Source organism: Cryptotermes secundus, unplaced genomic scaffold, assembly GCF_002891405.2.
Source record: "Cryptotermes secundus unplaced genomic scaffold, Csec_1.0 scaffold1170, whole genome shotgun sequence".
Lineage (NCBI taxonomy): Eukaryota > Metazoa > Arthropoda > Insecta > Blattodea > Kalotermitidae > Cryptotermes > Cryptotermes secundus.
In genome coordinates, this window is record NW_019738365.1 from 345,836 (window position 1) to 372,250 (window position 26,415).

Below are 26,415 nucleotides of genomic sequence, written 5' to 3' on the forward strand. Positions count from 1 at the left end.
CTCAGTTCTTGCCGTAGCTGAATATCAGCAACGGTTTCCGAATCGTAGAATACCGAACCGGCGAGTGTTTACTGGAGTTTACCGGGCATTGCGAGATACCGGTAGACTTCACGGCGTTCGTATTGCAGCCGAGCGTGGTGTTAATGAAGGCGTCAGTGAAGAAGGCATTGTTCGTATGGTACACCGCAGTCACATACGAGTACGCGAAGAATTGCCAGCCAAGTCTCCGAGACTTAAGCCCACTGAATTATTGCGTGTGGGGATGGGAGAAAGAACCGATTTACAGTGTGAAGGTGGCAACGCGAGATGCTTTGCTCGGTCGCATTCTGGACGCCGCTGGCCACATAAGAAAGAGCCAGCTGAAGCTGCTGCGTGCTACCCGCGCGGTTCACAACCGAGCGGCAACCTGTGTTCCGGCCGGCGGTGGCATTTTCGAAAATCAGCTTTAAGCACCAATCAATTCAAATTAAAGGTAATTTAACGAAGTTAACTTTACATTCATACTTTAAATGTATCGTGTATTTTTTTCCTTGGCACTACAGCCCCAGTGGGCGTAGGCCAACCTCCATGAACTTCTCCGTTCACTTCGGCTTTTCTAGATGTTACACATTCGGTAGGACTCCTTGGGTGGATGATCAGCACGTCGCAAGGCCTCTACCTGTACACAAAGACAGAAAAATGCGCACACACAAACTAAACATCCATGCCCTGAGTGGGATTCGAACCCACGATCCCGGTTTCCAAGCGAGCGAAGACAGTACATGCCTTAGACCGCTCGGCTGCCGTGACCGGCGTATCATGTATTATGCTGGTTTATTATTTTGTTCCGCTTTTGTCAGTAATCGTTACCTTCTATTCTGAGTTTAAAACGGTCGTAACTCCGTAACCGTCCAAAATCGGACACATGTTTATATGAATGTTTTCGGTCACAAAGACCTAGGAAATCACCTCCTGCAATTATGCCCTAAAGTCGTGAAACACCCTGTATATCTTTAAGTTTGTATGACTAAGTTACAAATGTTCTGTGTGTGAGACTTTTGTCACAGGACAGATATCAATACGATAAGCCAATTCGTTCTGAACACCATTCAACAGACCAGAGCATGGCACTGACAAGTTGACCACCAAAAATTCCGATCTATTTATTTTTGCTAGTGGGGTGGGACTATGTCCCTTGTACTGCGGCCACTTCTGGCCTATTGAACCAGCCTCAGACGACAGGTGAGGGTGATTGTAGAGAAATTTGTGGAATGAAGATTGGCAGGGGAAACCGAAGTACTCGGAGAAAACCTGCCCCAGCGCCACTTTGTCCACCACAAATCCCACTTGACCAGACCCGAGATCGAACCCGGGCTACCGCAGTGGGAAGCCAGCGAATAACCACTTGAGCTATGGCGCGGCCAATTTCGATCTAATTCCTACTCATTCCTTCTTGTGGGGATATATCAAAGACAGAGTTTTGTTCCTCCACTGCCTGTAAGTGTAAACGATCTAAAACAACTCATCACTACTGTTGCGTGTGTTGACGAGGACATGCTCCGGTGTGTTTGGAACGAATTGGCTTATCGTATTGATATCTGTCGTGTGACAAAAGGCTCATACATAGAACATTTGCAACTTAGTCATACAAACTTAAAGACATATACTGAAAAACCATGCAAGTATTTTGGTTATATCGATAGTATTTCCGTTTCTATAAATCGTTGAAAGTGTCTATTTATTTTATACTAACCCTGTATAGTAGAAGCTTGCAGGAATTAGCCACTTTCTCTTTAAGATAAAAAATATCGTACACATAAGTTAGTGTATTACGAATACCAATTATCCGAGCCGAATTCAGTTCTAAAAGTTGTTCATGAGATGTTCAACAAAAATCAGTTTTCTCAGAATATGCAATTGTGAATGGAGTGTACCTTTATTTTGGAAATTTGGAACCAATCGTGAAGATAAGAAATTGTAGTGTTTCCTAGGCCATGAATTTTTTCTACCCTCTTACATCTGTGAAGAAAAGTACATTTTAAAAGAAGAAACCCTGTGTATAGCTTGCTCTTGTTATGAAAGGACACTGAAATGAAATCGCCCTGTACTGAAATATGAGATAGTAAACACGTATATTTTTAAACATTTTTAAAGTAAATGACGATTATCTTTTTTAAAATATTTAAAGACAAATATTGTCTTCGGGTAAAAGGAAAGAACAAGATAATGTGGAGTTTGTGTTAAAACGATGGAAGATAGTTAAGCCACGTAAGGATAAAGCGAAACAACAAAGAAAATATTTGATCGATACTTGCCCCAACCTTGACACCAAAGACACAGCGATTCTCTAACATAAAGAGAGGTATTTTCTCTTGTTTCCATCTTTATTTCCTTTTGTATCTGCTCCGTACGCTAGGGAGAACTGAGAACTGTCCTTTGGGACCTATTTGCTGAAAGAAGAGGGCTGATACTTCTTAGCATAATTCCCCAGAGACTAGAAGCGAGCGAAAAATAAACAGAACACAATCAATGTGACAAATGGTGTTTCTTCCATCTTTATCTTTCTTCGTTTTCTACTATTTTCCTTCCGTTTCTTCCTCTAACAACAGAAGGCTACTGGTTACTGGATAAACTTTAGAAATATAATATTGGGTCCGGTGTTGATACTGTTTTATTGGTTAACTCCTTGTCAGAAGGGTACATCACATGACATTGTCCAGAGAACCACCAATTTGGCCAAATACTATGGAACTGCCAGTACCATGCGCACGGAGAACTGTCTCTCTCTTCCTCTCTCAATTCGTCGTGCTCTTCCAATACATTCACAGACTGTAGCTGCGTCACATATGTATATTTAGATACATTGTTATGAGCGACTTCGCTGAATACAATGTAATGAGATATACAATAGCTACAGAAGTATATATATATATATATATGGGAACAGAAGTGGGTTCTAACTGCTACTACACAGTATTGGAAATCTTTAATATTACAGCTGTATGTCACTTCTCCATTTTTGTTTCCGCAGTTTGAGGAGTCAAGTAACGAAACCGTGGTAATGAGCACCTTAACCTTCATCCCGGAACCAGACGACGATGCGCATGTGCTCAAGTGTAGAGCGGAAAACCCCATGATTTCCGGTTCCGGCCTGGAAGATTCTCTGAACCTCAATGTGGTCTGTAAGTAAACATGATTATTTAGTTTAGCAGGTTAACATGTTTGCTTCTAAGCTGTTCTCTCTGTAGTTACAACCGAGGAACAATAAGTTATGCAGATCACAGCAAATTGGATCTCTTTGCAGCGAAGAAATCAACGTCTACTGAATAAAAAACGGAATTGGAATTTGTATACGAAACAGTGTGGAGGCGGGGTCGAATATCTCCACCGTGACCCTGCGAGTCGTAGGAGGCGACGAAAGGGGAAGTCTCAAATGTGAGACGGTAAAATATGGTCGCAAGTCACAAGGGACTAGGACCCGAGAAACGTTGCGCTGGCAAGGGCCAGCAGCATATACAGAAAACAGACCCTCTCGTCAGAGAGGACAGAAAAAAGACCGTCACAGTCGAGGAGTAATAACTATCTGGTCATGAGCCCCAGGAGGGTGCTCGACACCAAGACTTACTGACTGACTGATCTTCAGTCGCAGTATGACTTTGACTCTGACTTTGTATACGAAATTTTGTTTTGTTATGCAGAATTGCAAAATAGGTTTTGCGTTTTTAGTAAAAATGATTTTGAGTCCTTACATATAGGTTTGTGGGTGTTGCTGAACAGAATTGTATTTCGTATTTTCAGTTGAAAATTTGCATCCCTTACTGATGTCACATTCAACCCGAATGCTGTCTCTGAGAGTCAGAAGAATTTAGTGTTTTCTAATGTTTCTAAACTTCATCCGCTTACTTTTATGAATACTTAAGGTATATACAAAAATGTAAAAAAAAAAAAATAAAAGGAAAGCTATCCCTGTAACAGGCCGTGAAGGCCCATAGGGTTGTGAGACGTTGTGGGTCCCACATTATCTAGACAATCGGCTCAAAGATGGCGGTAAGGTTGTCAGCCTTACGCGCCGGCCGCGCTTTACGCCCCAGGAAAATTATTTAATTAAAATTATACATTTCTTTAATATTATTGTTACATCTAAGTAAGGAAAATAAGTCTCATAATGGTGTAATAATTTCGTGATAATAAACTAATTTTATGGCTTCAATGAGTGAAGTGACATTTCTGTTTTCTATACTGTAACACATAATTTCAAACTTATAATCAACAATCTCCGAGAGCCAGTCAAGTAAAAAAATATGTATCCACATTACATACTTCAAGAATTTTGTCGCTTCTGTGTGGGAACTTCTCTGATTATGATTTTTAAATAGTTGAAATATTTAGGTGTTTTGTGTCGGAGGGTAATGTCTGATATAATGGGTTCATACCCATATGAATTTCATATTCAAGAATCTCATTATAGAAACACTTGATTGTTGCGAAAATATTATGCTTGTATAGCATTGCATAAACTACTGATGTAAACTATGAAAATTTTCACTGCGTAATTTTGTAAGTATATCCAGTTAATAGTTCGACAAGGATGCTGTTTATCACCAATTCTGTTCAACTTGTACAGCGAATGCCTTACCAAGGAAGCTCTGGATGGGCTCGGTGACTTCAAAGTAGGAGGGCAAATTATTCAAACTGTGAAATATGCAGATGACCTTGTGTTAATGGCTAAGGAAGAAACTGTGCTACAGGGCATGATTGATAGACTAATTGAAATTGGAAGGTGCTATGGCATGGAAATGAATGTGGAGAAAACAAAAGTAATGAAAATTTCGAGACAACCAACCCCAGTCACAATAAAGATAGACCAAAAACAAGTGGAGAATGTGAAATGTTTTAAATATTTGGGTAGCTTGTTAACAGATGATGGAAGGTGTACTTGTGAAATTAAATCCAGGATTGCCATGGCAAAAGCTGCATTTAGCAAGAAGAAGAATCTTTTTACCAGCAAATTGGACTTAAATTTGAGGAAGAAACTAGTGAAATGCTACATTTGGAGCATAGCTCTGTATGGGGCTGAAACATGGACACTTAGGGCAGTAGATCAGAAACATCTGGAAAGTTTCGAAATGTGGTGTTGGAGAAGAATGGAGAAGATCAGTTGGACCGATTATGTGAGAAATGAAGAAGTGCTAATTAGAGTCAGTGAGCAGAGGAATATCCTACATGAAATAAGAAAACGGAAGGCTAATTGGATTGGTCATGTTTTACGCAGAAACTGCCTTCTAAAAGAAGCTATCGAAGGAAAGATAGATGGGCGGATAGAAGTGACAAGAAGACGAGGAAGAAGACGTAAGAAGATGCTGGATGACCTTGGGGACAGAAGAGGATACTGTCATTTGAAGGAGAAAGCTCTAGATCGCATTAAGTGGAGGAATTGTTTTGAAAGAGACTGTGGACCTGTCGTCTTGACAGATTACTGATGATGATGATGATGATGATCCAGTTAATACATAATTAATACGTAGGTGGAGTCAGCAACAGTAAGGCAGCTGTAGACAGATGAAATGATATCCTGTGATGATATTTACACCTACTTATAACGAGTATATTAACGTACCAGATCAACATAGTAGAATGTGTAAAAGGTAAAAAGGTAAAGCTATCCTCGTAGCAGGCCGTGAAGGCCCATGGAGTTGTAAGACGTCGAGGATCCCACTTTTTCTAGACAATCGGCTCACAGGTGGTGATGAGGTTATTAGCCTTACGCGCCGACCACTCTTTACCCCCCCCCCCACAGGGAGATTCCTGGTACTCATTTCTGTTAGAAGCTGTGGCCATAGTGTGGCTGTAAAGTTTAGGCAAATTGAAAAAATCCAATGACCTCATCGGGAATCGAACCCCTCGACCTTCCTGCTTGTAGCATAGTTCCTCAACCAACTACGTTACCGCGTGCCTCATGGCAGTAGAACGTGTACCTGATGTAAAATGTGTATAATATTAACATATGCAGGTAATTCTGACTCTTTGTGCTATTGGAATTGTAATAAAGTGATTTAATTTTTTATTTGAAGTAGAAGTTTTAAATGATAAACATGGACGGAAGTAGAATTTTAACGACTTTAAGTGTACACTTTCGATATAAAATTTCATTAAAATCTGCCACCTGGTTTAACTGATCGAACGAGCTGAAGGACGGGTGAATAGACGAGATATTAGTATAAAAATTTATCCCAGTGAATGTATACAAGCTTCCTAACAAGTCACTAACTTCTGTTGTAATTTACGACATTCTGGATGGAGAACTACAGCCGTGTGTTTAGCGTCAGTACTTTTCTGTCCCTCTTCAAGACTGTAAATTCTATATCTTTGAAATAAGTGCCCAGACTGATGTCAGAATTGCTTTACTCGCAACCACAGTTTTGTTAATTTCAAAGGAATTCAATTAAGTAACGCACCGCATTGTGGGACAGGAAGTGACATGCATCTTGTAACACGAATCCAAGCTTTTGTTAGGTCCGTAGTAATTTTCAGATGTTTTATTGTGTGCGATATAGGACCCTTCCAGATTGATTGACCTAAAAAACTTGAATAAAATTAACACACAAACCTATTATGGATGGCATTAATTTATTTAATATAAACTACCTGCCTTTGGCTCATCTCAGGGGGTGTGTTACGGACCCAAGCATGTTATGAATACCGTGCTGTGAATTCCTTTAATATTATTTCAAAGGTTTATTTTAAATTTCTAAAGTAACACATTTCAGTCGGGCATTTGTAAACGAAATTCTTTTAAATATTGACTACGTTTGTTTCATGTTTATTTCATGCTTGGCTTACCGTTCGAACTTGAAGATGTGTCTGCATGTTTCTCCGAAACATTTGTTAAGTTTCACCGGACTACACGTCTTTATATCTATATCTTTTGATTTCCAGCTATATTCCGTGTGCACGCGCATGTTTTGTATAAATTACAATAGACTGCATTCTCTATGGTCAGTAAAGTTTTAAAGAGCTTTCCGCTGAAATTCGGAGAAAGAGAATGCCAGGAACTTTACATGTGCCTTCTCTTTGGTTTCAGAGTTTCCATTTTCTCTCAGTAGAATGCGCATATGTTGTAATTCTGAGTATTTTGATTTTATTTTCACGTTTCCTTTTATAAACTGGCGTCTCTAATATTTTTTCCCCTCCATAGTAGAAAGAGCAGTGCAACCGACAGTTAAATGTATTTGCTGGGGCATGGCAGACTGCTTCAAAATAAGGCTTTAGCAGAGAACAAAAGTAGAGGCTGCTGATTAGTTACAAAAAAAAATAAAAATGTATTTGAGCTCACTGCTTCATAAAACCATAGACCATACTAAGTATAGCTTCGGTTGCATTTATTTATAGAATCACATACTGTGTATGTAGCCCTGACTGTGTCATTTATGTAGCTCCGTGTCTGTACGGGGATGCCCTTTCCAGTAGAAGGGCCTTTGCATGACTTTCAGAGAATACTGCATTACATGGCCTGTCCTATTATGTTCCCAACCAAACTACTGGCAGACGTCTGCCTATGCTTCCTGCTACAGCTTAACATTCGTGAGTAAATGTGACTGAAATTACATTAAGATTCAAGGATCTAATTTACCTCGTAAGCAAATATCGTTATATATACACACAGAGGCAAGGATGAGTTGTAGTAGAAAATATCTTCTAGTTAAAGTTGCTAATATTTTGGTACATATTTTTAAGAAGTTACTGCTCTCAGGCGTTTGAGATGTAAGATAAATAAATATGTTACAAGTCATTTGCTTAAGGTAAGCATTAACTCGCTTCACTGAACACTTGTAATAGGTATCATGACATTTACGTCACTTGTGAATAACCAAACTTTGTATCGGAGAGAATTGTAACAGCATTAAAATTCTGTTACCGTCCTTTTTGTATGGAATATACCGTATTTACGCATGTATAGGCCGCACATTTTTTGCCAAAAAATCAAGAGGAAAACTGGGGTGCGGCTTATATTCGAAATATTCGAAATCACACTTCATTTAAAAAAATTATATTCATAATTAGTAATACAGAGTGTTCTACTCCTGAAATAATATTCCAAGAAAATTATTTTTTCTATAATTTTTGTCTGAAAATTATGCTGCGGCCTATACACGCACGCGGCCTATACATGCGTAAATACGGTAATTGTTGCGATTTCTATATTAGCCACAAGCTTTGCTAGTATGTATTCACATGAAAGATATCTTATAAGATGCATAACGAGAAGAATATAAAGATATAAATATATATTGCTTGAAGTCATACCCGTATGATGCGTTTTAACGAAGAGTTTGCTGGTAAATGTGGAATTATTTAATGTTATATTATGTTTGTGTGGTTACTTAAAACGGTACATGAAGCTGTCAGACATTCAAATATGTCATCTGAAGGGGTTAATAAAAAATACGAACAGAAAGCAGTGTAGCTCATCTCACATAAAAAGTTTGAAATATAAAAATCTTGAACTGAAGGGAAATTTTAAACATCAGCAACACACAGTCAGTTCACTTGTTTCATGTATGTGTAAGCCTCAAAGTAAAAAAAAAAAAGTAAGTAAAGTAAAGCTATCCCTGTAACAGGCTGTGAAGGCCCATAGGGTTGTGAGACGTTGAGGGTCCCACATTATCTAGACATTCGGCTCAAAGATGGCGGCAAGCTTGTCAGCCTTACGCGCCGGCCGTGCTTTACTCCCCAGGAAAATTATTTTAATTAATTCCTGGTACTCATTTCTGTTAGAGGCTGAGTAAACCCCAGGGCCTAATGCGGCTGGAAGGATTAGGTCAACTGAAAAAAACCCAATGACCTCATCGGGACTTGAACCCGCGACCTTCCGGCTTGTAGCATAGCCACTCAACCACTACACTACCGCGTGCCCCCGTAGTGGAACTTAATTTCTCTCTGTTCCTTTGCGCTCACGCATGTCATGTTTTTATTCTTAGAACTCATTCCGTTACCATGGTTACTATGAAGAAATTCTCATTGTCATGACCATCCAGATCCCTTCATTATGGGGAGAGAGAATGAGGAAATTTGAACTCATCCATGGAAGAGCATCATTACCAATTTTCCTAATTATTCTTTCTAAAACGAAAAGTTCGTGTGGGCACGCGCGTGTGTGTGTGTATACGGATAATATTGAGTTACGGAATTAGGTCCACATCAGTAGTTACCTAAATGAATATTCTATTTGGTGTACCGAACGGAAGTAATCCCCCTTTGTCAACTTAAATTATGATAATTCGTAATTCTGGCATTCATATACAGAAAGAAGGGGTTTTCTGTAAAGCATGGCCGAGCCTATAAAATGATTTCCCCAGTGTACGTCATCACTCATTTGGCTATGAATACAAGAGGAAACCTCCTGGGTAAGCGTCGATCTCGACCATATGACAACGAACGTCGCGGCCTGGTATCCAGTTTAGATTTGTGATGTTTGAAAGGGCGATAGATACCTTCTTATCAGGCAGAATTTGCTGTCAAATGCGAGAGAAGTGTCGGAGTCTTCTCCTGTCCACGTATTCATACATTCCGGTGCATTATTTGATGATGAACAGTGTAAAATGCCACTACTTTTTCTTCTTTCATCTTTTTTTTTCTTTCCTTCGCTGCTTGTTATCGGTAGTAACGGCACGAAAAATATTCCTTAACTTAGAATCCGTAAAGGACATAATTTAATGGATATAGTTTGAAAATAAGAATTACTAAGTATACATATTACAAGGGTGCCGGTCACGGTAGCCAAGCGGTCTAAGGCACGTACTGTCTTCGCTCGCTCGGAAGCCGGGATCGTGGGTTCTGATCTGTTTCCTCTGAGGTACGAACTGAATTCTTATATATTAGTCTTATACATTGCCGGTCACAGTAGCCGAGCGGTCTAAGGCATGCACTGTCTTCGCTCGCTCGGAAGCCGGGACCGTGGGTTCGGATCTGTTTCCTGTGAGGTACGAACTGAATTCTTATATATTAATCTTATACATTGCCGGTCACAGTAGCCGAGCGGTCTAAGGCATGCACTGTCTTCGCTCGCTCGGAAGCCGGGACCATGGGTTCGAATCCCACTCAGGGCATGGATGTTTGTGTCCGTTTTTCTGTGTTTCTCTACCGGTAGAGGCCTTGCGACGAGCTGATCACTCGTCCAAGGAGTCCTACCGAATGTGTAAGATCTAGTAAACTGAAGTGAAACGGAGAGTTTCATGGAGGTAGGCCTAGGCCGAAATTTGGGCTGTAGCGCCACAGGAAAAAAAAAAATATACATATTACATGGGTGCCGATCACAGTAGCCGCGCGATCTAAAGCATGAACTGTATTCTTCCGCTCTAAAGCTGGAATCTTGGGTTCGAATCTCACTCAAGGCATGGATGCCTGTGTGTGCGCTTATTCTTTGTCTGTGTTGTCCTCTGTGTAGATAAAGACCTTGCCACAGGCTGATCACTCGTCCAAGAAGTACTACTGTCTGTGAAAAATGATTACGGAACTGAGTAAGAGGCCTGGGCCCTGAATGGGATTGGAGAGGCGTTGAAAAGAAATATTACATGAAGGTTCTGTTAAGTTGTATGCTAAGAATATTTCGCATATGTATATCGTCAAGGATAAGTTAATTTTCATGTGAAGGCCCACACACAATTTTCCGGATTAATAGAGATAATGAGAAGAGGGTGTTGAGGAGAATATTTGGACAGAAGAAGGATGAAGTGACAGGATGTTAGAGAAAACTACATAATGAGGAGCTTCATAACTTGTACTCTACACCAAGTATATTTAGAATGATCAAGTCGTGGAGGATAAGGTGGGCAGGGCATGTAGCACGAATCGGGGAGAAGAAGGATGCATATAGGATATTGGTGGGAAAGCCACAAGGAAAGAGACCACAGGGAATACCAAGGCGTAGGTGGGTTAAAATAGAGAGATAGGATGGGATGGTATGGATTGGATAGATCTGGCTCAGGATAGTGACCAGAGGAGGGATCTTGTGAACACGGTAATGAATCTTCGGATTCCATAAAATGCTGGGAAATTCTTGAGTAGCTGCAGATTTGGCTTCTCCTCAAGAAGGGCTCAGCTCCATAAGTAAGTAAGTAAATAGAGATAATGAATTACCGAGAATCAGAATCCTATCAATTTTGAGAGGGCAAAATGGAAGTAGCCTTGCTTTCAAGTGACATTTTTCGTTTTAAGAAAGAGTTTAAAATGGGCGAGCTTATTATTATTTTATAAGGATCTCATTTCTTTTCAAAAAGTTTCAAAATGAGAAACATAATGTTCATAAATATATGTAGGTATGAAACAAAATAAGTAATATCTTTTTAAAAGTACCCTCAGTTCTGCGGGAACTGAATTCTACCCAACAAAGCGAAAGAGAAGAAAAATATATACAGATTCTATACTTTCCTCTGCGATGGTTTAAGTATGCATACAAAAATAATCCTGCTGATTTTGAAAGAGCAGCGGAAGTAAGAAAATTCCGAAGAAGAAAGCAAAGAGAAAGGTAGTGGGGAATTGAAACACTGGCCAGGTTTTCTGGATTGCAGTAACGAATCCACGTGGCGGTTACGTTGAACGTAGTAATGAAATTCTAACCCCTGAGAAATTTCTCTCTGTCATATATGGAAGAAAATGAAAACAGAATGGAAGCAGAACGAACAACGACGAGTGTTTCGTTTCCAAAACTCATAACTATAGTAAGGTAGAGAAACACATACAAACACAGGAATATTTGCCTAGTGCTCAAAGCCCTGCTGATATAAGCATAGGGCCACTATAACGTACATGTCGTATAAAGAAATAAAAGGCGTGTGAAAATATGACGGAACATTCCATAGGCAATATAATTATTAAGTCTAACAGTCTCGTTTAAATGTTTGTGAGTTTTTCGTGTTATTAACTCGTAGATCTAAAACATTAACCTGTAAGATCTGCTTGTGAATCCCAGAAAACGCAACAGAAACCATTGTTTACTAAATTATATCTACTGTTTACATTTGCTTAAATAAGGAGAAAAAGTGGACAAATGCGATATCACCGCTGGCAAGACTTGGCTCAATAAGAAAAGACAGTTATGAAAAATATACATATTATAGTAAAAGCCTAAACTAGCAGGCGTATTTAATAAACATATACAGGGTGATTCAGAAAGATGGACACAATTTCAATTGGCTATATTTCCTGAATTATATGTTGCATTTTAATTCTGTAAATTACATTTGATTATACATATATGTTAAAGAACGCATAGCTAAGAATAGAAATATCGTTACAAATTTATCTATACATAAAATTGCGTCCGTTCTAGTGGCGATTTTAGTGGCATTAATGTGGTAAACCGGAAGTCAGCTTTCGAATAATATCCGATACACGTGCGCGAGATTCAAGATGCAGCAGGCACATATCTAAGTGCGATGTTAACATTCTTAGTGGAGTTCATGTCTAGAGTCAACTCGAAGATGGCTGGGAATTATTCAGATATATACGGAAGGAGGATTTATATTTATAAACACAAGAAATTTCCAATCACAGTAAACAGATATAATTTTGATAGTGTTAACATCTTCATCGACTGGGTATGCTAGATCGTGTTTAGTCCGTTTAGTAACCCAGGTTCGTTAGTACTGGCTACGCAAAAGTGGAATTTAATTTAAGAAACCTTAGCTCCATATCCTGGAGGAACGCGGTAGCGTAGTTGGTTGAGACACCATGCTACAAGTGGGAAGGTAGCGGGTTCCATTCCCGACGAGGTCACTGGATTTTTCAATCGACCTAATCATTCCAGCCGCGCTATACCCTGGGGTCGACTCAGCCTCTAAGAGAAATGAGTACCAGGAATAATCCTGTTAGGTAAGGGGCGGCCGGCGCTTAAGGCTAACAACATTACCGCCGTCTGTGAGCCGACTGCTTAGAGAAAATGTGGAAGCCTCGATGTCTCACAAACCTATGGGCCCTCACGGCCTGTTACAGGGATAGCTTTACCTTTACCTTTTAGTTTCATATCCTAAATATTATTCGTGAGCAGACTGTCTCGTAGGAGGTGACATGAATGCTTACATATAGAGGGTAAAGATATAACGGGAAATCATGTAAGAAGATGGACAGTTGAATGAAACAGAAAACGAATAAATTGAAAGGATATAAGTAACACTTAAGGACCAGGACCAGAACTAAAATAAGAAGAATCGGTGCCGATTTGACGACTGTGCATTACAGATTCACTAAAAACCCCTTTTAAAATTTTGGGTATATTTAAGTTTTATTTTATTTATACGATGAACGTAAAGAAGATAATTATAACTTGTAACTAACCCACATGTAATAATTTGTGTTAAATGGCGAAACAAAGAAAGTTATAACATTAAGTTAACGACTTTGAACTATTAATCGATGTAAGCATAGTTGGAGGCCGCGCCATAGCTCAAGCGGTTAGTCGCTGGCTTCCCACTGCGGCGGCCCGGGTTCGATCCCGGGTCTGGTCAAGTGGGATTTGTGGTAGACAAAGTGGCGCTGGGGCAGGTTTTCTCTGAGCACTTTGGTTTTCCCTGACAATCTTCATTCCACCAACTGCTCCACAATCACCCTCACCTATCACCTGGGGCTGGTACAATAGGCCAGAAGTGGCTGCAGTACAAGGGACTCAGACCCATCCCACTAGCAATAAAAAAGCATAGTTGGAGGCTACGTTAACTTTATGTCGATACATCCCAGACCGTTCGTTCAATACAGTTCAAATGTAAGATTCTAGTTTTACATATGTATAAGGTAAATACATTATATTCAGGAGCCTCAGAATCTTGATGAAAGTATTTGCAGTCCATTGTTGTTTTTCTCTATACGTCTACTTCTTTCTGCGTTTTTTCACAGAGTATAATTACACACTCTACAGGGGAATACACTCATCTGTGAGCCCATATAAAACGAAAAGAAGCAGTAAGAAATGAAAGTAATAATTTCTTAGTCGTTAGTACTAGGCGGGTTATCGTGACTTTAATAATGTTCCATGATTTACCGCCCGACAGCTCCTCCCCCTAACTACCACGGTAATAACAAGGGTTGGAAGGCGGGGTACAAAGCGGTTTCTCTTAAAAATAACAGCTTCCGTTCTGTTGCATCTACATATTGTATCACCTTTATCTTCCTGTTCTAACCTCGTACACTATTTGGCAACATCTCATAAAAATTAATCCCTTACACAATACGTGGGCTGTAAGGTAGGCCGCACACTGGCATGCGTCAAGACATGTAACAGTCAAGACACGACGTCTGCGACATGACACAAAGGAAGGAGCAAAGTTGAAACGAATGAGATTATGAAAACCGCCGCACATCGGTTTGAGTCACGATGCTGGTGTCAGCTTCATGCTGACGAATCACAAATAAAGCAACAAGACTGCGTCTTTTGTGTCATGTCTTGATGCTTGTCTTGACGCATTTGGTGTGCGGCCAACCTCACTGTAACAGGACTTTCGAAATCATGATATTAATGATCTTAGATAGATAGGATGGGATAGTATGGATTGGATTAGTCTGGCTCAGTATAGGGACCGATGGAGGGGTCTTGTGAACACGGTAATGAAGTTTCGGGTGACATAAAATGCTGGGGAAGGTCATGACATTAATGTGTAAAAATATTCTAGTTGTGCGGTAAAGAAATTGCAGATGTTGTTTGTAGTGTTTAATTGTATATGAAGGTTTGGGAGACAACACGAGGGTAAAGCAATATGCAAGACTGGCGGGAAAGCTTTCTTTCCCGCGGCAGAAGAATGAGATGAGTGATTCGTTTCACGCTTCGGCGGGCTGAAATTATAGATGAATGCTTGTACGTGAGTCGGTGTGGGAGTAGTAGGGGAAGGACATGCCTCTATTAGTGGCGGGAATCGAACATCGGTTGTCCAGCCCGTAACCCGTCACGTTACTAATTCATGTCTCCGACAACTACATATATGCCACATCGGTTACACACTTCATTGCTTCCGGCGAAGCAGTTGTCTACAGTACACGTTCTGCCTGAGTGATTTGGCTGTGCGGTAGATATTCGGATGATCTCTACATCGATTCCTTGGATTACGCACGACGAGTCTCACGATATTCTACGAGATTCTAGTCTGAGTCTAGGATAACTGCATTATTCTGCCCGCCTTCAGATTTCTCTTGAATTAGTTGTTTTATTCCCGTACGGAGATATGAAACTACATAATGAGGAGCTTCATAACTTGTATCTTTTGCCAGGTATAATAGGAATGGTCAAGTCAAGGAGGATGAGATGGGCAGGGCATGTAGCACGAATGGGGAGAAGAGGAATGCATGTAGGATTTTGGTGGGAAATCCGAAAGGATAGAGACCACTAGGAAGATCAGGACGTAGGTGGGCGGATAATATTAAAATAGATAAGATGGGACGGTGTGGACTGGATTGATCTGGCTCAGTATAGGGAGCAGTGAGGGGTGGGGGGGCTCTTTCGAACACGGTAATGAACTTTCGGGTTCCATAAAATGCTGGGACGCTCTTGAGTAGATGCACAATTGGCGGCTTCTCAAGAAGAGCTCAGCTCTATGAAGTTAGTTAGTTAGTTATTTTGTCAGATGGAAATATGGCTAGTGAGCGAGTAAATCTGTCAATGAGACTTTAAATTTAAGCGATTAACTTAACGGAACGCTATTATAATATAAGGAATATATAATTTCGTAAAGATTCAAGAAATAAACATAATTTATACGCATTAAGTGGAGGCGCTAATTACATAATTTGTATACGAGATACAGAATTAGAGGCAAGACTTACGCTTTGAACCTGTTTCAAATTAGGAGATATCCTTGCCAAACTTATCGAGTTGTTCACCTCCATGGTAGTATTCATGAAGACGCATATGAAATACTTCAAGCGAAATTCATGTGTGTAGGCTGACGAGAAGTCCCTGCATAGTCGGGGCAGTCCCAGGTTTAGTATCTTGTCCAGAATTTCTACTTTAAATTATTCTTGTACTGTTATAAAGAAACTGTACCTCACTCGGAGGAGATACTGTTCTGAAACAGTGTTGCGTTATATATTATTGTCGGCTTGAACGGAAACAAACGAAATACATGTGGTGGATTATTCTGCTTTCAGTCGGTATTTGGACTGTGTAACGTCGAACGGTAGGACGACCGATGAATGATGACTTTTAAAGGATTTGGATGGTAGTGGGAGTCTTGACCCAATCGAAGTTCTCTCCCAGAATTTGCCTGGATAGACTGAGGAAAACCACGAAACTCGTCAGGATAGCTCGTGTCCCAGCCGAGATTCCATCCCTTCACCTCCCGAATACAAGTCTTAGGAATCTCCGCTACCCCATGTCAGGGAAGTTTCTTGCTCTCGATTTTGAAGAGAAGTTATGATCAGTCTTCGGCGTGTAAATTTTCTACCTTCTGTTGCACTCCATTCTATCTCTCTCACTCTTCGAAAAATGTCCCTGATTTTCTTTTCAAAAATATTGTCGTACTATTTACATTGTTGGCGTCGTAATAAATTTAACACAGCTCATCAATTTCCGTCTTGCGGTTTGGTATCAGTTTTGTTTTTAATTTTCAAAGAAGTGAGAACAATATGTAAATATTTGTAAACGGGTTATCACTGTACAAAATTTTCATTAATGTGTTTTTATATGCGCCTCAAACGTTCACACGATCACTTGAAGTCACTTTCGTATTCTCAGTTTGATAGGAATTACTTCTCGTACATGTTTACTCCGTCCCTGCAGATCGTAGCCCTTTATTGTTCAAATTGATATTGCCTTGAACACTACGTCACACATCCAACAACACTGGATATCATATATCCTGGTATCCATTGTATTAATGTTCATTTCGGTATTGTTTCCTGCATTTACAGCGGTTTTCTTTACAGAAACCACTCATTTCTCTGTTCTGCACGTGTCACTGGCTGTACACCCATCCGCCTATGAAACGCTAAGAAACCTGACTAGTTTCTTTTTTTTTAAGTTAGGAAACAATATTACACATGGACCGAAATATCTTTCTTGACACGTTTCCTAACCTAACATCCATGCCTCATGGAATAGCACGTTTCTTCCGACAAACGCTGAAGAGCATATGAAGAGCAATTCACTCCATTAGAATAACGTGATGATAATTTGAACCAGAAATAGAGGAAAAAGTCGAACTCTTGACTCTGTTCAAACCTTATAGCTATACTTCTTTTCTTGTTGAATGAGCAAGCTTGTATTAGCAAAATAAAGAAAACAACCACTGGTTTAATATACCGAATAAAATAATTTTAATTTATAATACAGTAAACTTCCGGTCTAGAAAACTGAGACTAACGGCTGTGGGGATCCGTTGCGCTGACCACGTGACACCCTCTATCCGCAAAAGTTGGCACTAACTTAGCCGGCAAGCGGTGGTCGCTCGGTCGGTATAGTTCGCTTGCGGACTACAGGCCACAGATTTTGTTTGTTTGTTTTTAATAAAGTAAACCATAGCAAAACGTATTATCTTAGTTCAACTCGTGGCATGGAAGACAAACATTCTTTCTTTCATTATAGTAGGCTAATAATGAGTAATCATAAAACACTTTCTCATTTGTGGCGTGGAAGAGATCTCACATTTTGTATCTGACGGTACTGAGAAACTTTAGATGCATAAAAAGATAATCGTATTCCGTACAACTCGAGAACAAATTTACATAGTTATATGCCAAAATTTATAAAACAAATCCCTCCAAGTCCTTGAAATGAAAGGAAATTCTAGATCTTCAACCGCCCAGGCCGGTGAGATATACATGTAGCTTCACGGTGTTGCAACATTAATGTGGTCACCCCAACGTCGAGAGTTTGGGGATGTAAGAGGATTACAACTACCAGACTGCAGGGATATAAATAAAAAGTTTTCTATGCCACCCTGTGGACTTCGTTCGTGATTCGATGTGAAACGGCAGAAAAAACATACGCTATATAAGTAAGGTGGTAAAAATTCGCTCTAGCTTTTTTTTGATATTTATGTCCAATATACATTTTTAATTTATAATATAGGAGTACATGTTATGTATTTCCTGATAAGACGGGTTCATTTATTTTTTAGATTTCTGTGACACCTGAGATACAATATATTCAATATTGAACCCATTTCATTCCTGTTATAGCAAAATATTCCACAAGATTCCAGTACTTATATTTTTATTTTACAAGAAGATAGTCATTGTCGTCATGAAATTTGTATCAGTCACTGATTTATTTATTTGTGTCTGATCTATTACTTTTATGGGTTTACTTTATATTTGAGATGTTATCTTCGTAATGGTTTTTGTTGGCTTATTTCAAATTTAACGCTATACAAGTTTAATTGGCTTCAAATCGGTCTAGAAAACCGAGATTAACGGCCGTCAAAATCTGTAGCGCTGACCATGCGGCACCATCTCTACGCAAAAATCGGCACTAACATCTCCGACAAACGGAGGTTACTCGATCGGTATAGTTCGCTTAAGGACTAAAAGCCACGGAGTTAAATTAAAGGGCTTCAAATTGATGGACATCTTGGATTAGGGAACCATATTTTAAAGTTGTGTTTTCCACAAAATATATTCACGAAGCCTGAAGCATATTATGTCAAGGAACGTTGGTACGCTGACACCGTTTCCCATAACATAACATGACATAATAAAAGATTTGCTGCTGGAAGAGTATAGTTCATAATATCATACTCGAGGCATAAGTCCAGGACCTCAGGCATCACATGAATATTGCAAATAGTTATATTTTTTCTTTTTTTCTTCAGCATTGGGACCCGTGATATAGACCCAAATATTCAGTTCTGGTAAAGCGAAATTTGATATTCGTCGTGATACAAAAGCAAGTCTACATTTGCCTACTGCATTACTACATAAAACGGCTGGAATCCAATTCTTTTCCAGTTTGCATCAATGAACCGTAAAACAGTTTCTCCTTCTACAGTAAATAATGAGAACATCTGTAGTTTTCTGACATCATTGTGAAACGCATTGTCGTTACATTGACAGACAAATCTACATACTTCCACGTGTGTACCCTGCGCGATGTTCAACTAGATTGATCAATCCAATTACTTATATCGTCAACTAGATTCCAATAAGCCGCTCTTCAAGCATTTCAGTTCTTCGGATCACCTTAATGTAACTTGCAGAAAAAGCCTCACTCTAAGAGGAATGAGATATTAAATTGATCCATAACAATAAGAAAACATAGTAATAATTCAGTTCAAGTCTGACTTATTTCCATGCGAACTTAACAGCGCAAAGCTTAATTGCAGAGTAATTAATGAGTAAACAAAACGAAACAAAACACAAATACAAAAACGATGTAATTTATATAATAATAACAATAATGAATTTGTTATTCGGACGGACGAATGTGACGGTGATGATAATTCAGTTCTTTATTATTTATATGCCGAGCCAACAGCCACAAGGCCAATTACAGACACAGCACAGTGTAGATACAACTAATAATAATAATAGCATTTTGTAATAGGATGAACAAGTATATAGAATGATGAGGCTCATTACGAAATTTTAGAAAACTTCCATTTAATGCGGGCTGTGAACTTAAGGGATACACGTTCATGTAATTTTCATCTATGGCCGCTCCATAGCTCAAGCGGTTAGTCGCTGGCTTCCCACCGCGGCGGCCCGGGTTCGATCTCTGGTCTGGTCAAGTAGGATTTGTGGTGGACAAAGTGGCGATGGGGCAGGTTTTCTCCGAGTACTTCGGTTTCCCCCGCTAATCTTCATTCCACCAATTGCTCCACAATCACCCTCACCTATCATCTGGCGCTCGTACAATAGGCCACATGTGGCCGCAGTACAAGGGACTTAGTCCAACCCCATTAGCATTAAAAGAAATTTCATCTTCAAAATCATAAATATAGTTCGTACGTGAATGTCAGGCAATTAATCATCACGGAGGCATTTAATAATATTTTATACCCACATATTTTATCTCGTATCTTCACTGTACCGTTACTTATTAATATCAATTATTTCATACAATAAATATTTCTGTCACTAATGCAACAAAGGTTATATAAATATATATTGTACGAAATAATTGACATATCGGTACAAGAGGATGCTTAAATAAAATATTATGAATAGTCGCATTATTAATGTGCCACAAATATAAGTGAATATTAAATCATATTAATCCTGCTTCGTTTAAGATAATCTTTTTGAAAATAATTATCGACACCTACTTCCTCTATTACTTTCTTATATGCCTGCTACATTCCTTTAGTCTTAAGTGTTTTTGCCTTCCCTCTTCTTCCTGCCTTTACAGATAGGTCTGCACCTCGAAATAAGCCGCTTGTTCCGGCACGAAACAGAGCTAAATGAAAATTACTTTCTCTAGTCAACATACGAAGATGTGAATTTATTTTCTATTATACGGAATATAGGAAAATATACTTCGAAGAGATTAGCCGAAAAGTGAGTAAGTAGCTTCTGAAGGTTCCGAAAGTATTCCGAAAGAAAATCTGGTAACAGATTCTGCTGTATATACTTATACGGTAATGCCCAGAACAGTCTCTTACGGCATTACCATTCAGACAGGGAGAAACCTCAAGAGATGAGGTTGGTAGGGGCAATCTTTAGGGTTAGAGGGGAGATGAGGTGATGGCGGCTGGTAGAAAAATATGGTAGCGTTCTCATGTAAAGACATAGAATTTATTCAGTGTTACGGAAAGTTAGGTAATAATTTTTAGGGCGTAAAATAGTACAAGAATTTCTGCGAAAATTACTCGATTACATTTCTTTTACTACATACAGATCGCATAATACTACACTGAACGCATATAAAACACCTCGTACAACAATTGTGAATGCAATGTGACATGGCCACTGAAAGCCGGAATAGTGGAGCCAGACGAAATGGCCGTTGGTATGGAACGGCTTGGTAGACACCTTCTTACGGCAACGAATGCACACAAAATAGTTCTTAGGGGGAAACACATACGCGGATAGTAAGTTGGTCTCATAAGCCTCTTTTAATTTTTTTTCAAAATAATGAAAGTAGACTAAAAATCGTGGCTGCATGTATCCTATATTTACCTCCCGGGTTAATGGCGGTAAACCAGTGACACTTTACCTCCAGGCATGTAATAATTCGTATGGAGGCATAAGAAAACAATAGTTAAAATTTTGTGAGAAATATAGTTTGTGTGCCAGCAATTACAGACGTAGTGACTATAGAATCTGAAGTTAGGACTGGTAATTTTAATGTGCATGGAAAGAGGGTGTACAGAAACAATAAGTTTTGTCCAAAACTGAAATGTTTCTATCACTACTACTAATGATAACTATGATGATGGTCATAATAATTCAATTTAACTCTTTATTATTTATGTGCTAACCCAACAGCCACAAAGCCAATTACAGACACAGCACATGTAGATAAAAGTAATTACATAATGGACAAACACAACATAAAGTCAAAGACTAATTAAAGGTAAGCACTGGAGAAAAATATAATAATAATAATAATAATAATAGCAATAATGGTGATAGTAATAATAGTAGTAGTAGTAATTCAGTTCAATTCAATTCGTGTTTATTTCTGTGCAAACTAAACAGCACAGTAGCCAGTTACAATGTTAACACGAGTACACAGAAACACATAAAAATAATAAAAGAGTAAAATACAAAATATGACAGTCTATATAATAGCAATAAATTTATAACAATTCCAGGAAAACTGAAGTAAGCTTTAACTGGCGTGAAAAAAAAAATAAGTATATTTCCAATAGTTATTCCATTTGTGGCGTGAAAGGTAATAATAATAATAAGAAGAAGAAGAAGAAGAAGAAGTATCATGTATGAATGTGTGAGGGCCGGTCACGGTAGCCCAGCGGTCTAAGGCATGTACTGTCTTCGCTCGCTTGGAAACCTGGATCTTGGGTTCGAATCCCACTCAGGGCATGGATGTTTGTGTGCGTTTTTCTGTGTTTGTGTACAGGTGGAGGCCTTGCGATGAGCTAACCACCTGTCCAAGGAGTCCTACCGTATGTGTAGGATCTAGAAAAACCGAAGTGAACGGAGAAGTTCATGGAGGTAGGCCTAGGCCCACTGGGGCTGTAGTGCCAAGGGGAAAAAAATAAATGTGTGAGGGGTAGGCCTCCTCGGCCCTTGCACCGCGACCTACAGTGGTCTATTGTGCTTTTAAATAGCATGTAAGTATTTGCAGGAAATAAATACACGTATTCCGACTAAGATCCGAGGGTTCGAGTGTCAGCGCACGAGGCCAGTATGCTAATGCGTGAGCCGAATTGCGTGTTGTTGCTGGACTGTAAATTTACATGACCTAAAGATAGCATTAACAGCACAAGATCTGTAGGTCCGATTATCCTTATAAGAGAAAAACTTTATGAGTCGTAAGGAGAACTTCTTGCTAATTTCTATCTTCATCATCTCTCTACAAACTCACCTAATTTTTTTTTTCAACTTTAAGAACTAGAGTAAAACCCGTTTTAATGTACCGTTATTAAACATCGTGCTTGGCCACAACGTGTTTATTTCACTGCGATGTGCTCTTATACATTGCAATAATTCTTGCAGGGGTTTCTAAAATCATGACTTTATTGAATATACGTGTATATGGCATTGCGAAACTCTACACGCAGCTACACACAAATTACGCTATTAAACATGGTAGATTCTTTTTTTGCTGGCATTTATTTATTGACATCATGTTTAACGGCGATGTCAGTCTTTTTAATTAAATATTGTCGAATGGTACGATTTATTAGTGGTTAATGAATGGTAATTGATGAGTAAGTGCCGGTCACGGTAGCTCTAAGGCATGTACTGTCTTCGCTCGCTTGGAAACCGGGATCGTGGGTTCGGATCTGTTTCCTGTGAGGTACGAACTGAATTCTTATATATTATTCTTATACACTGCCGGTCACGGTAGCCGAGCGGTCTAAGGCATGTACTGTCTTCGCTCGCTTGGAAACCGGGATCGTGGGTTCGAATCCCACTCAGGGCATTGATGTTTAGTTTATGTGTGTGCGCTTTTCTGTGTTTGTGTACAGATATAGGCCTTGCGACGAGCTGATCACCCGCCCAAGGAGTCCTACCGAATGTGTAAGATCTAGAAAACCCGAAGTGAACGGAGAAGTTCATGGAGGTAGGCCTAGACCCACTGAGGCTGTAGTGCCAAGGGGAAAAAATGATGAGTAAGTAGGTTGTTGTTGCCTAGTTCGAGGTACTGTCCCAGTACATGCCTACAGGAGCCGAGAATTCGATGTCAGAAGAGTCGGTGTGCCAGGCACATAAATAGAAGTCAGAGGCGTTACTGTATGAGTCCTTTTGCTCCTTAAAATTTCTTAGACTAACGATGTGATCTAGGTGGCAGGTATGTGGTTTATAAGGGTACCATATGAACTTACAATAAAGACGGACGTTGAAATATTGGTTAAGAACATTTTCCACTGTCTTTTATTCATGCCATATTTTCATAATATTTGCAAGTATTTGTTATCATTTTATATATACATATATACACACACATATGTCTGAGTTTGTATGTGCATGTACAGTTATGGCTCTTACATACTTACTTACTTACTTACCCATGGAACTGAGACCTTCTGGAGGAGCCGCCAATTCTACAGCCAATTTCCCAGCATTTTATGGAAACCGAAGGTTCAGTACCGTGTTCACAAGAGCATTCAACTGGTCCCTGTCCTGGCCAGATTAATTAAATCAATACAATCCCATCCTCTCTCTAAGATCCATTTTAATATTGTCCACCGACCTACACCTTGGTCTTCCCAGTGGTCTCTTTCCTTCTGGCTTTCCCACCAAAATCCTATACGCATTCCTTGTCTCACCCATTCGTGCTACATGCCCTGCCCACCTCGTCCTCCTTGACTTGATCATTCTAATTATACTTGGAGAAGAGTACAAGTTATGAAGCTCCTCATTATGCAGTTTTCTCCATCCTCCGGTCACTTCATCTCCCTTCGGTCGAAATATTCTCCTCAACACCCTGTTCTCAAACACCCTCAGTCTATGTTCCTCCCTTAATGTCAGAGACCAAGTTTCACACCCATACAGAACCACAGGCAAAATATAATTTTTATATTATAAATTTTATGTTTTTGGACAGTAGACGAGAAGACAAAAGGTTCTGGACTGAATGGTAGCAAGCATTACCCGAGTTCAATCTCCTCTTAATTTCCTCCTGAATCAGGTTTCGATCTGTTATTGTTGTTCCCAAATATCTTAATTGTGCCACATTTTCAAAACATATGTTTCCTATCTTTATATCACGATTTTGCTCTGCATTTTGGTGACGAGACAGTAATATATACTTAGTTTCCTCAGTGTTTACTTCTAGACCAAACTCTTTCCCTTTTTCCTTTGGCACTACAGCCCCAGTGGGCCTAGGCCTACCTCCATGAACTCCGTTCACTTCGTTTTTTCTAGATCATACACATTCGGTAGGACTCCTTGGGCGAGTGACCAACTCGTCGCAAGGCCTCTACCTGTAGACAAACACAGAAAAACGCACTCAAACATCCATGCCCTGAGTGGGATTCGAACCCACGATCCCGGCTTCCCAGCGAGCAAAGACAGTGCACGCCTTAGACCGCTCGGCTACCGTGACCGGCCAGACCAACCTCTTTACTTGTGTAAATTAAAGTTTGTGTGTATGGCTCTTACATACCTGGTCAAAATTGATCGTGTTTTATTTTGCTACTCTATTCTCAAATCTTAGAAGTTTAACTTATTTATTTAAAATTCTGAATATAAAATATTTGCTTTGCTGGATACATTGTTCTAGCAGTGTAAGTATATGGGAGACTGTCATGGCATGACTTCCATTGCTTATTACTTGTTCCTCTCCGTTGTATTCAAATAATTCTTAGACAAAAATTTTTGGATTTGGGTAGCTGTACACTGATTTCTTGGTACTCACTTGTTTTCGTCCTAAGGATATGAAATTGGTATTTGTGTCGAGAGGCAAATTACTGATTAACTTATTATACGTGAACAATACATTATAATTATTGTACTATATCTCGTGTGGAACCACATTCCTCCGAAACGTTGGTTCACACAAGACCTAGACGGCGGCACATCCCACAAGATATCATTCTTCTTAATTACCGCCGTGAAAACCTCAAACCTTACAACTTACTATACTTTTCGGACAGGGCCGCGCCATAGCTCAAGCGGTTAGTCGCTGACTTCCCACCGCAGCGGCCCGGGTTGGATCCCGGGTCTGGTCAAGTGGGATTTGTGGTGGACAAAGTGGCGCTGGGGCAGGTATTCTCCGATTACTTCGGTTTCCCCTGCCAATCCTCATTCCACCAATTGCTCCACAATCACCCTCACCTATCATCTGGGGCTGGTACAATAGGCCAGAAGTGGCCGCAGTACAAGGGACTTAGTCCCACCCCACTAACAATAAAAAATACTTTTCGGACAATCACCAGAAGTGTGGTTATAGCACAAACCAGTTCGGAATTAGTTTTATTTTGCAGAAGCTATGTAACTGAATTGGCTTAGTATCTTTTTTGGGTAGGTTTATCAAGTATTTATTATCTTTAAGAGCACTGAATCAGTTCGTTAACTATAGTAAAGCACATTCGAACACAGCCAACCTAAAAGGAGACCAAATACCAGCCAGTGACAGAGAGAGAGCGCGCGCCTAGAGAAAGTCATAGAAACGATAAAATGGAAAGTAGCGGTGATGAAGGAGGAGAGACAGTTTGAAATAAATAAAGGAGGGACATAATCTCTGTAGAACGAGAAGAGGAATGAATGGACGAAAGATGGAAGAAGATATATAGGCAGAGAAGTTGGAAAATAATTGCATAGATAAAGAGAAAGTATGGTAGAGAGAGAAGGAAATGTACCTAGAAGATGCGGACTCCCAAGAGTTTTTGACTGCAGAAACTATAAGGGGGACGGGAGGTGAGTGAAAATCGAGTTCAGAGTCGTCATTCTGTCCTCTTCTTTTCAGCCCCCTCTTTCTCATTTTTTTAAATGAGAAAAGAAGAGAAGAGAACCAAGACCTGCAGAACTAAACTGGAGGAATCACGTTTCCTTCTCCGGACAAGCGAATTTCTACACGTCACGTACAGTCTGGACCAAAAGACTGATCGAACACGTAGCTGCCAGGGATTCTAACCAACACGTATGCAGTAAACACACACACACACACACACACATTGTACCCTGGATGTGCGAACCCGTAATTGAATCAACCCCTACTCTGTGTCCAGCCATAGGCGTGGACTTCACAATGCAAATTCTCACTCACCAGTGGCATAATGTATTCAGAGTGAGCTGAGCCCTTGTTGTTATCCAAAGTTATTTAATTTTTCTTCATGTTATTTGAGTAAAGAACGAACAAGTTTATATCAAAGCCAAAGCCCGCAT

General features: G+C 39.7%; 1 protein-coding gene across 2 annotated transcripts in view; it reads left to right on the forward strand.

Annotated features, from left to right (window-relative positions):
• The window catches only part of LOC111870997 (hemicentin-2), a 322,577-nt gene that overhangs the window by 237,616 nt on the left and 58,546 nt on the right, over positions 1-26,415 (forward strand). For both annotated transcript variants that reach the window (XM_023863703.2, XM_033754061.1), the window contains exon 6: positions 3,011-3,161. In XM_023863703.2, the coding sequence (XP_023719471.1) occupies positions 3,011-3,161 (151 nt within the window). The remainder of the gene's footprint in view (positions 1-3,010; positions 3,162-26,415) is intronic.